This window comes from Carcharhinus amblyrhynchos, chromosome 25, assembly GCF_965287045.1.
Source record: "Carcharhinus amblyrhynchos chromosome 25, sCarAmb.v2.hapA, whole genome shotgun sequence".
Classification (NCBI taxonomy): Eukaryota; Metazoa; Chordata; class Chondrichthyes; order Carcharhiniformes; family Carcharhinidae; genus Carcharhinus; species Carcharhinus amblyrhynchos.
In genome coordinates this window covers 27,940,044-27,952,814 of record NC_137348.1, presented here as the reverse complement: position 1 = coordinate 27,952,814, position 12,771 = coordinate 27,940,044, and the positions used below count along the sequence as shown (strand labels likewise).

At 42.6% G+C, this 12,771-nt stretch overlaps 1 protein-coding gene across 1 annotated transcript; it reads right to left on the bottom strand.

The window, feature by feature from the left end:
* Nucleotides 1-1,020: 1,020 nt before the first annotated feature.
* LOC145358365 (lysophosphatidic acid receptor 6-like) lies at nt 1,021-2,216 on the bottom strand. Its single transcript, XM_080212344.1, has one exon. The coding sequence runs from the start codon at nt 2,173-2,175 to the stop codon at nt 1,156-1,158; it is 1,020 nt and encodes a 339-aa protein (XP_080068470.1). The 5' UTR covers nt 2,176-2,216; the 3' UTR covers nt 1,021-1,155.
* Nucleotides 2,217-12,771: the final 10,555 nt, after the last annotated feature.

Below are 12,771 nucleotides of genomic sequence, written 5' to 3'. Positions count from 1 at the left end.
GATATAGGTAAGTTAGGGAGAGTGAGCCAACAAATGGCAGATGGAGTTTAACATGGACAAATGTGAGGTCATGATTTTGGTCATAAAAATGGGAAGGCAACTTATTATCTAAATAGGGAGAGACTTCGGGGTACTGTGATGCAGACAGATCTGGATGTCCTCATTCATGAGGTACAGAAAACTAGCACATAGGTACAGCAGATAATAAAGAAAGTGAATAGAATGTTTGCCTTTAAAGCTAAAGGAATAGAATATAAGGATAAGCAAGTATTTTTGCAACTATACAAGGCATGGTGAGGCTATATCTGGAGTATTGTCCACAGCTTTGGTCCCATTATTTGAGGAAAGATGTAATGACATTGGAGGCAGTTCACTGGATTGTTCCCAGAGATGAGGAGATCGTCATATGAAGAGAAATTGAACAGTTTAGGCCTACACTCTCTGGAATTTAGAAGAATGAGAGGAGATCAAATTGAGGTATCAAAATGATAAAAGGTATGGATAAAGTAGACATGGAGTGGATGCTTCCTCTTGTGGGGCATTCTAGGATGAGAGGTCATAGTCTTAGGATAAGGGGTAGCAAATTTAAATTAGAGTTGAGGAGAAACTATTTCTCCCAAAGGATTGTGAATCTGTAGAATTCACTACCCCAAAGTGCGGTGGATGATGGGACAGTGAGTAAATTTAAGGAGGAGTGAGACAGATTTTTAATTGGTAATGGGTTGAAAGGTTATGGGGAGAAGGCAGGAAAATGGGAATGAGGAATATATCAGCCATGATCAAATGGTGGAGCAAACTTGATGGGCTGAATGGCCTAATTCTGCTCCTATATCTTATGTACTTAGGAACTTAGAAATGGCAGCGCAGGCTCAGGGTGGCCTACTCCAGCTCTTCTTTCTTATGGCCTTAAAGAAAGAACCTGTATTTACATATTAACCACCACCAGATAGCCAGAAGAAACCACAGCCAATGATGTTCTTCTGAAGCATCCAAACTGTTGTAAAATAGGAAATGCTAAAATGTTTAGATTTATTGTAGTTGTCCGGATAAAATAAGTTCACTAAAGACATGTGGTTGCTTTCAAGTAAAATATAGCTAGAAGTCCCATGATAAGTTATTTACTGTAATAAAATTGTAGCAAGTACATTTCACTGTCTAAGCAGTGGATCTTTCTGCTGCAACTGAATTACCTGCATTGAGATTCTGCTGTTTGAATTGACACCTGAATAGATTTAGAGTCCCTTTGAAAGCCACTTGGAATTTCCGACTGGAAAACCAGTAGAGCAGAGGATCGAGACAACAGTTCACATTGGCTAGCACAATAGAGGCGTAATAAATATTTTCGATCTTATATAGCAACTGGCACGTGGCCTCAGGATAGAGTTGTTTCACTGTTACAGCAACTATACGTGAGACTTGTACTGGCAAGCAGCAAATGAGGAATGTAACCAGAGACACAGCAATCATCCCCATTGATTTTACTTTCATAGCTTTTCTCCTGGAAAGGCTGCTGTCCATTTTAGCTATGTAAGCCCCGAGCAGGATGTAGCATGTGACCGAAATCCCAAATGGGATAATAAAGCCGGGGAATAAAATGACCATTGTCCACGTGAAGTATACGGTTGACATTTCAGTTTGGTGTATACGTAAGCACTGGGTAACGTTGTTCGTTTCAGATGTTTTGAGGACAAAGAAGAATGGCAATGCGTTTATACAGAGGAAAATCCATATGCCTATGCAAATGGACTTCACATGTCTTTGGTTCTTAAAAATGCTGTGTTCTGTCAGGCGCACAACTGTGACATATCTATGCACACTCACCAAAGTGAGGAAGTAGATACTGCCGTACATATGTATGAATAATAAGAACACCTTTAGCTGACACAGGAACTGTCCAAATGGCCAGTGATTTGCCATTGAGAAGTAGGAGATCATGAATGGTGCCGCAGGAACTATGCTGACATCTGACAAAGCCAGATTAAACTGGATGGTCATTCCAGGTTTCCAGTTCTTGAAGCGAAACCAAAAGGTGTAAAGGCTCAAGGCACTCAGAGTAAAACCAATGATAAAAACCACACTTAGAAAGGCAGGGATGAAAATAACCAGCTTCTGAGGTTCGCATGCAGGATTACTGATCGAAGTATTAAAGGTCATTGCAAGACCTTGTTTTTGCATCAAGAATAGCAGGGCTCTCAGATCAGGTCCCTCTGGTGAGTTGACCTAGGAAAATAAGCAAATACACACATTTAAATTGAAATACATAATTGTAATCATTTCAGTGTTTCAAAATGCACATTACGTCTGACATTAGAATTGTGGATCAATCCTGGGAGAATCTTCCCAGACACAGGTATAGTTGCCAATGTTGGATTGGCCTGGAATTGATAATCAGACTCCAGGACAGTGAAGTGTACTTTGCAGCGCTGGAGAAATATCACAGGGCCATTTAAAAAGATTGTTTTCCTTTTATGTTTTTTTTGAACATTTCTCTTTCCCAATTACAAAAATATTTGGCTGACAATCAAAGCATCAACCAGTTGTGTAATGAGCCTTTTTACTTAGCACTGCCTCCTCACAGCGCCTGGGACCTGGGTTCGATTCCAGCCTTGGGTGTCTGTCTGTGTGGAGTTTGCATGTTCTCCCCGTGTCTGTGTGGATTTCCTCTGGGTGCTCTGGTTTCCTCTGATGCTCCAAAGATGTGTGGATGAGGTTGACTGGCCATGCTAAATTGCCCCTAGGGGGCCTAGTAGGGTAAATACTTGGGGCTACGAGGTTAGGGCCTGGATGGGATTGTTGTTGGTGCAGGCTTGATGGGCTGAATGGCTTCCTTTTACACTGTAGGGACTCTGATTCTTGGTAATAATCTGATCAATACTGGTTATACAGCCAACTGACCCCCTCCCCTCCAACCACCCCCCATCCAAAAGGAGTCCGACTTTCTGTGGCAACGTACACTCTTACATCCACATTGCAGTCCAGAGCTCTGAATAGTGAGGGGAAGCCCTCCAATTTTCTCTCCATCACATGGCTGACGAAGGATCGCTCGCCCTCTTACCTCCTGCCGTCGGCATATGTCAGAAGGATTTGCAGATCTTTGGCCACATTACAAATCTATCTTCCTCGGCTGCCGAGCCCTGGAGTCGGACCGAACCCAGAGCTTCTGGTTCAGAAACGGATTTGCTACCCACCGCCTCACAGGACCTCAGTTGCTGAATAAATAAATAGTGGGAAATAATTAGGGAGCTTTTAAATAACAGAAGGATATTGTTATGTAAATAATATAAATATGAATAAATGTGTAAAAGTGGAGCAGTTCAACTTTTTAATTCAGCAAGATCTGCAGAAAGTAATTAGATTGTGCTATTTGTGCCACTCTAATGCTTCTGACTATCCACTCTGTCCATGCCTGTCATAATTGTGTAGACTTCTACCAGAAAGTGTGAGAAGTGCTGAGGACACCCTCAGAAATTAAGTTTCCTTTACAACAACCAAAGCCATCTAATTTGCCGCAAGCTGCACTGAGATGATTTTGCATCTTGCCGCACTTTCGCAGTTTCTTTTCAACCGGATAACACAAATTGTACTATCAATCTTATATTGGCAATTTTGGAATGATTTTGAACTAGCCCAAAGCAATTAAAGTTAGAGGTTTACAGATGGTATATGAAAGTAACATTGATGCCACTTTCTTTAGCAATGCTCAGTGCAACACAATGGACCTCAGTGTGAGGTGTTTAATTTGACACTTTATCTTAAACTTATTAAACCCTTGGCTGCAATTTTCCATTTTTTACCCCGCAGTCTGGCTGGAATATTACAGGCATGAGAAATCCCAGCCCATAGACATTGACATAAACTGGTAAAAGGCATGTGATGATCTTATATTTCTGGTCAATTATTAAGAACTCAGCTAATGTTTTCTTATATATGACAGACCTCTAAACCAATTTTTTTTTCTTTTTAGTACATGAATACAGAAAAAAAAGAACCCTTGTACTCAATGAAATATATTAAATGAATTTAAAACATTGCAGTGGTTTTAATAGAGCTTAATTTAAGCTATTCCTTTCATCTTCATGTTTCTGCTTTTTGTTTCTGGTGTTATCAACTGCCTTGATTACGGTCCTATGGCATTTGTCACCAGCACATCCTGCCATCCACTGCCCCCTCCACCCACTCCTGCTGCCAAGCCCTCTCCCACACACTGATGCTTCATCACAGTGAATCTACTTCATATCGCAACCTTGTCAGAGAGTGTCTATAAGCGAATTGGCCTGGGGGGGGGAGGAAGAGGCAGTGTGGAGAATGGGTGGGCATTCCCAGCCAAGCACAATTCCGTACAGACTTCCAGAGAAGTCAGAGCCAACATTTCGATTCTGGGTGCAAGTCATCCAGACTTGAAATGTTGGTTCTGTTCTCTCCGCACAAGTGATGATTTCAGCCAGGGTAATGAGTTGGGCTTGCTAGAGTATGAACTACCTGATGAGTCTTAGCCATCAATAGGTCCAGGCAGTGCGCGATCGCCGGGGTCATCCACCCTGACTGTCTGCCCCTCTACCGCAGCTATATTTGCGGCCAGGTGTCCCTGGAGAGGGAATATGCGGTGTCCATGGGTGCAGTTGATGTCTTCTGCACCTGCTGGGCACCGCAGAGGCATTATAAACCCCGATAATCACATTATGATTTAATGTTTTAAGTTTCCTTTGTGATTTGATTTTTGGTTCGGACTGTTCCCCTCCTTTTGGGGAGCTGCCCATTTTAATTTGTCCTTAAGGTAATTTGAGTTTGTTTATTTGATTATTTGAGTCCTAACTGATGATTAAATCAGGGAGCCTCATGCTCCCTATTTAAAGCTGGTGTGTCAGACTCCCAGCCTGCATTCAGCAGGGAGCCACTGGAGAGCTGGCTGTGTACAGATGTATGGTGTAAATAATGTAACTTGGTGCAGGCTGCTTTTAAGCAGCATGAGCTATGTGCATTACTGGGCCCTTGCTGATGCTTGCAACGTCTAAAACAACAATCATTTAACACAGGAAGAAGAACCAGTTTAACAAGCTGCCTTAAGCGCAATTAACAGGCGCAGGTTAATATAATGAGGAACCCCACTTCAGTTTTTTAATTTGACAGGCAAAGCACCTTTAAGCACTCTTAAAGGAAAAGACTCCCTCTCTTTGCTCCAACCATTTATAACTTTCTGTTCTCCATTTCCTTCCCAAAGGTGCTGTAGCAAAGTTCCATTGATGCCAGCAATCACCCGCTAACTCACCCAAGTTATTTTTAATTCATTTGTGGGACATGGGCATGGCTGGCTGGGCCACCATTTATTGCCCATTCCTAGTTGCTCATGAACTGTTTGCTAAGCCATTTCAGAGGGCAGCTGAGAGTCAACCACATTGCTGTGTCTCTAGAGTCACACATAGACCAGACAGCAGACTTCCTTCCCTAAAGGACATTAGTGAACCAGATGGGTTTTTTCGACAATGGTTTCATGGTTATCAGGAGATTCTTAATTCCAGACATTGTTTATTGAATTCAAATTCCACCATCTGCCATGGTGGGATTCGAACCCGGGTCACTCTTTGAGTATCATCGCTGATGTCAGTCTGCTGCTTGGTCCCTGTCACACATACTGCCCAGAAGAGGTTAATGGAAGACAATCAGCGGAGCGATCTGAAATCAACTGGGGAATCAGCTGTCACCCTCGCTCAGATCAGCTAACTCAGCAGAGATACATTTATAATAAAAATAGAAAACGCTAGGTAAAATCAGCAGATCTACATTCTGGAGAAGCCTCATTTCGATTCAAAATGTTAACTGTTGCCCTCCACAGATGTTGTCAGACCTGCCGCATTTATTCAGCATTTTCTATTTTTAATTCAGATTTCCAGCATCTGCAGTATCTTGGTTTTTACTAGAGATGCCTCACAGCACCAGGGACCTGGGTTCAATTCCCACTTGGGTCACGGTCTCTGTGGAATCTGCACGTTCTCCCAGTGTCAGCGTGGGTTTCCTCCAGGTCCTCCAGTTTCATCCCACAGTCCGAAGACATGCTGGTTAGTTGCATTGGCCATGCTAAATTCTCCCTCAGTTTACCCGAATAGGTGCTGGGGTGTGGAGACTAGGGGATTTTCACAGCAACTTCATTGTAGTGTTAATGTAAGCCTACTCGTGGCACTAATAAATAAACTCATGATGCTTTGGGATGAGTATGAAATGGCAGTTTTAGCAATTACACACATTGACTTACTGCACTCATTGCCACTTCTGCACAATGATTGTTCCACTGCATAAATATTTCCACTGCTAAGTTTCTAACAAACTGGTTTATTTACTAAGGAACACAAAACCATGACCATGCCAAGTGACTAAGAAAGGCCAACTGTACTGACAGGTATTGGGTGTACATAAAGGAACATTCAATGTTCAGTTAATTTTACTCCGTAATGCCCAATTCGAGAAACAAAAAGCATTCCAGTGGCAGACAGACACTTGAACTAAATGAGCGACTCAACAGTTTTCAAGTTATTGTGGCCACAGGAAAAAAAGCTAACTTTGTTGCAGCTCAATTTGGAATTCATTCAGTTGTGGCTGTTTTATTGGGTGAGAAACAAAAAAAAGCACAATGTTTATAGGGGATGACTTCACAGTTTCACAATGACAGCTTCCTGCAGGAAAATGAAACACCACCGCCCTTAGACTTTGACTGTAACCAATTTTGTGGGAAGATTGCCTTTAAAAAGGGAAAGTTACCAGTCTGTGAACAAAAGTTACTTTTCTGTGGTTAGGGCCAATACGCAAGATCAAAGTGCCTCAGGCAGGATGCCAACCTTAAGGCCCTGACCTAGAAAAACGAGAAAGACACAAACTTCAATTTGCATTGGCTGTGACCCAATGTGAAGCTCTCACTCATTAAGAATCATATTCTGTTTCTAGTAACATCCTGTTTTCCACACCCTGTAAAAATATGCTATTCGTCAAGTACACGTAAATTATGCCACATGTTTGAGTCATTAACGTTTATCTTGTGCACCATCAGTTCGTAGAATCATAAAATCCTCTAGTGCAGAAAGAGGCCATTCAGTGCATCAGTCCACTCCGACCACAATCCCTTTTAGGCCCTATCCCCATAACCCCATGCATTTACCCTAGTTAGTCCCCCTAACACCAAGGGGCAATTTAGCATGGCCAATCCATCTACGTTGCCCTTAACCTCAACGGTCACACTTTTTTATTTCAAAAATATACTTTATTCACAAAAAAACCTCTCAAATAAACCATCGCAAAATGTCATATCCAATAATTACAAACAATGCAAAAAAAGCCCCAGATATTTTTACAGTACTATACGATCTTTATCTACACAACATTACATTTCAGTTCTGGAAACTATATACATACATCAGATTTTACTGTGCGCTTTTGTTTTTCAGATTAGCACACAGTTATGCAGGATGAGGGTATTCTGCAGTTTCTGGGCCCTCGGTCTGCCTCGGTTGAAAGGCTTTACACAGTGGCCTTTCCCCATTGTGTCTTTGTGGTGGCTGCCCCAAGCTTGAGCGCGCCCCTGAGCACGTAGTCCTGGACTTGGAATGTGCCAGACTGCAACACTCAATCGAGGACAAATCTTTCAACAGGAAGATCAGCAAGTTTCAGGTGGACCAAAGTGCGTCCTTCACCGAGTTGATGACCCTCCAGCAGCAGTTGATATTTATCTCGGTGTGCGTCCCTAGAAACAGCCTGTAGAGCAGAGTCCTGTGTCACCTAGCTGGGATGAACCTCGACAAATACCACTGCGTCCCACTCCAGACTTTTGCAAAGGCACATTCCACAAGGAGGTGTGCGACCGTCTCCTCACCCCCGCAGCCACTTCGATGGCAGCGTGCGGTGATGTTGAAACCTTGAGTGTGCATAAAGGATCTGACAGGGAGTGCCCTTCTCACCACCAGCCAAGCCACGTCTTGGTGCTTGTTTGTGAGTTCTGGTGACGAGACATTCTGCCAGATGACACTGACAGTCAGGGAACCATCCGACAGGATCCGCCATCTCCTTTTCTCTCGGGGCCTCAAGGACATTACGTGCTGACCATTGCTTGATCGCCAAGTGACCAAAGGTGTGTTTCTCGAAAAATTTCTCCACGAAGGACAGGTGTTGCGGTACGGTCCAACTACTTAGAGCGTTCCGTGGCAGTGTGGCCAGACCCGTCCTCTGCAACACCTGGGACAGGTAGAACCGCAAAAAGTAGTGGCACTTGCTGTTAGTGTACTGAGGATCTACACACAGCTTGACACAGCCGTACACAAAGGTGGCCATCAGGATAAAGGCAGGTGCCATTTGGAATTGTTTAAAGCAGGGATAAATGTATGTAAAATATACTTAAATGCAATACTGTCCAGCTCATTTGAACTGTTAAAACCTGCAAGAGGGACTTTTCAAAGGTCAGTACTTTCCAGAAACCTGTCAAGATTAATTGCCAAAGGGAGCTATCAAGGCATTTAAAAGCTCTGCCCTTTAATTTTTTGGAAAAAAATGTCTTGATTGTTATAAAGTACTTACTACGGGTACTGGGACAGAGGTTGGCATGGAGAGTAATGGGCTTTATGAGGGAGGTGAGTGGGGGCATGGGGTGGCGTGGAGGATACAAGGGGGCACGGAACACGTGAGGGGTTAATGATGGTGGGTACAGGACACAATGTGACATGGGTTGGAATGGAAATGGGGTTTTATGTGTGGGGAGCGGGATTGAGGGGTAAAAGGATTTTTGTTTTTTTTTCCAACTGTGACACATGAAAATTCCAACTTTTTCCTAGGTCAGATTTGCAGAGATGGGAAATGTTCTGACTCTACAACCCTGACTTGGGAGTGAATTTCCAGGTTGTGGTCTCTGTTCCAACAATTAGTTCAGCCTCACAATTCTCCTTCTTGTTTTCTTAAATCTCTTACTTTTTTTTTGAATCTATGGCTCCACTCTCATCTCTGAATCACAACATTCCAGGTTCAAGCCCCCTGCAGCACTTGAAGTGCAAAATCAAAGCTAATACTTTAGCGCAGTACTGGGGGAGGGCTGCAGTGTCAGAGGTGCCACTATACAGATGGAATGTTAAACTAAGGCCTGGCTTGCCTGCTCAGGAGAATTTAAAAATTACCATGGCACGATTATAAAGAGAAACAGAAGCATTATTTCCAATGTCCTGGCCAATATTAATTAATTTATTCAACATCACAAAAAATAGATTATGTGGTGATTTTCACATTGCTGCTTGTGGGCATTTACTGAGTGCAAATTAGCTATTACAACAGTACCAAAAGTATGTCATTGGCTGTAAAGCACTTTATGGCATCCATTAGTGATAAAAGACACTATATAAAGAAGTGCGGGTTAGGTTGATTGGCCATGCTAAAATTGCCCCTTAGTATCCTGAGATGTGTAGGTTAGAGGGATTAGTGGATAAAATGTGTAGGGATTTGGGGTAGGGCCTAGGTGGGATTTTGGTCAGTGTGGACTCAATGGGCCGAATGGCCTCTTTTTGTACTGTAGGGTTTCTGTGATTCTATGATTCTAAATGCAATTTGAACTTTTCTTTCCTCATTCTAGACTCGCCGTTAGTGAAATAGTTCATTTCTTTCAGCCTAATCCCTTCGTAATTTCAAACACCTCTATCAGGACACTGGTTTATCTTTTCTGTTAGAATGAAGTCAGCCCCAATTTTGTCCTTGTATTTTTTTAGTTTATTTATTATCATCCCAAGGCTTACATTAGCACTGCAATGAGGTTACTGTGAAAATCCCCCATTTGCCACACTCCGGCGCCTGTTCGGATACACTGAGGGAGAATTTAGCATGGCCAATGCACCTAACCAACACGTCTTTCAGACTGTGGGATGCAACCCACGCAGACATGGGAGAACATGCAGATTCCACACAGACAGTGACCGAAACCGGGAATTGAACTCAGGTCCCTGATGCTGTGAAACAGCAGTGCTAACCATTGTACCACCCTGCTGTCCACTGTGCAATCGTTTGTTGATGTCAGTGACTTGGTGATTTGGAACTGAATCCTCATCTCAACTCGCTTCCTATCGCATACCTGAACACAGTGATCTTACAAGGATTTTATATAGACCAGCAATTATTTCTCAATTTTCATATTCTATACCTTTTCCAATAACACACACTATTTTGCATTTTTAAATGATCTCCTCCATCAGCTTTTAGTTTTAATGTTTTGGGAATTGGAACTGACAAATCCCTCTGCTCATCACTAACATCAAACCTTCCTTTCAAAGTTCTGTCACCTTCATTTCTTGAACCAAAATGTGCCATCTCATACAATAAAGCAAAGAACAGAAAATGCTGGAAAATCCCAGCACGTCTGACAGCGTCTGTGGAGTGAGCCAACGTTTTGACTCAGGATAACACTTTGCCAGATGTGCCATCTCATGTTTGCTGATGTTAAATTCCATCTGCCCCCTTGTTTGTCCTTCCAAGCTTTAATCTCAATAAGCCCTTGCAACTTCCTTTTGCCTTCAATCATTTGATCGACTTCTTATCCTGATTTTGGCTGTAAACCTGAGCAACCCTCCCTCTAGGATCATTGAAGTACACAGTGAAAAAAGTCAACCCAAACAGGATCAAGTAGGACATCATTTCCAACTTGTTCAGAAACTGCCCTAATCCCTGTTATTGGTTTCCACTTCTTTAATTCGATTCACTATTTTGCACATTGCAACAAAATTCACCAGTACAAGAGAGACTTTAACACAAATACATTCATGAGACACAATTAATTTTCTCCGGTAGCTATGTCTGGGGAGGCAGTGGCAAGATGATATGTCACTGAACTCATGATAATCCAGAGACCCAGGAGAACTACTCTGGAGGGAGCTTCACTACAGCGGATGGCAAAATTTAAATTCAATAGAAATCTGGAATTAAAAGTCTATAGCATTGTGGGTTGACTTTGAAATGGCCGAGAAAACCATTCGATTCAAGGGCAGTTAGAGATGGGCAATAAATGCAATCAGCAACAACCAATGAGTAGAAATGTAAAAGTACTTGTACAGATCATTATACTTCGTTAGTATATTTTAAATACTGTACACAAATGTTCATAAACAGAAAGGGAAAATGTAGGGCTAGGAATACTGCGGCAAGTAACTCGCCTCCTGATTCCCCAAAGCCTGCCCACTATCTACAAGGCACAAGTCAGGAGTGTGATGGAATATTTCCCACTTGTTTGGATGAGTGCAGCTCCAACAACAGTCAAGAAGCTTGACACCATCCAGGATAAATCAGCCTACCATATCCACAAACATCCATGCCCTCCATCACCAACGCTCAGTAGCAGCATCTACAAGATGCACTGCAGCAATTCATCAAAGATCTTCAGACAGCACCTTCCAAACCCACAGCCACTTCCATCTAGAAGGACAAGGGCAGCAGATACATGGGAACACCACCACCTGCAATCTCCCCTCCAAGCCACTCACCATCCTAACTCGGAAATATATTGTTGTTCCTTCGCAGTCGCTGGGCCAAAATTCTGGAATTCCCTCCCTAATGGCATTGCAAGTCAACCCATAGCACGTGGACTGCAGCGATTCAAGACGGCAGCTCACCACCACCTTCTCAAGAGCACGAGGGATGGGCAATAAATGCTGGCCAGCCAGGGACGCCCATGTCCCACGAATGAATAAAAAGATGTTCACAGCAAACAACGACATTTAATATCAATGTGATATAAATCATCACCGTTCAGTTTGTTACTTACTTAAAAAAAAACACACCACAGCATCAAAATATCTCTCTGGACTTGAGTCTTTGCTTTTGCTTTAGCAGACATTTAGGCACTGTAACTGAGTGCTACTCTTGAATGTGACCTGCGGTGTTGCCTGTTGGCCACATACATGAGAAGGTGTTGTGTGGGAACACGAGTGGCCAAGTTATGACTCAATTACAAAGTGAGTCTAAAAATAAAAACTCAATTGCGAAGAGCGACACAATGGTTCCAACATGTATTCAACAGAGAAATCGGGCTTATTCTCCTTGGGGCAGAGATTAAGAAGTGGCCCTTTTTTTTACTATTTTTTATTCCATTCTTAAAGTTACAAAGCCAATGCTCAGAGTGGACCAGGCAAACCCTCAAATCCATTCCTATCTACTCAACAAACCAAATTCAAAATCCAATTGAATCCAATTCAAGGTCCCTACAAGGAGGACAAACAACACCCAAGCTGACAAGATGAGGCATCCTGGACTTCATCGGATGCTTGATCTTAGCCAAAAGGTTGAGAAGAGATAAAGAGGTGACCTTGTTGAGGTGTTCAAAATTACAGAAAGGATAAAGAAGAATATTCTGTTTCCACTACTTGATATGTCAGTGACTAGGGAGTCACAATTTCAAGGCATTCAGCAAGAGAGCTATGAGTGAGGTGAGGAGAAACTTCTTAGTGAGTTGTTGAGATTTGGAATGCGCTGCCTGGGAGAGTGGTGGAGGTAAGTTCCATACGAGGTTTCAAAAGAGCCGGTTATATATTTGAAAGTGTTGAATTTCAAGGACTATGGGGATAGAACTGGAGAATGGGACCAGCTGGGTAGCTCTTCTGGTAGCTGGTGCAGACACGATGGGCTGAATGGCCTCCTTCTGTGCTGTAAAATTCTTTTTAGTCTTTTAATTTTATTTATTAGTGTCACAAGTAAGCTTACATTAACACTGCAATGAAGGTAAAATCCCTAGTCAACACACTCCAGTGACTTTTCAGGTACATTGAGGGA

What these genes read in the sequence shown, in the direction of transcription:
- LOC145358365 (XM_080212344.1), bottom strand. Translation starts at nt 2,175, where the DNA reads ATGCAAAAACAAGGTCTTGCAATGACCTTTAATACTTCGATCAGTAAT.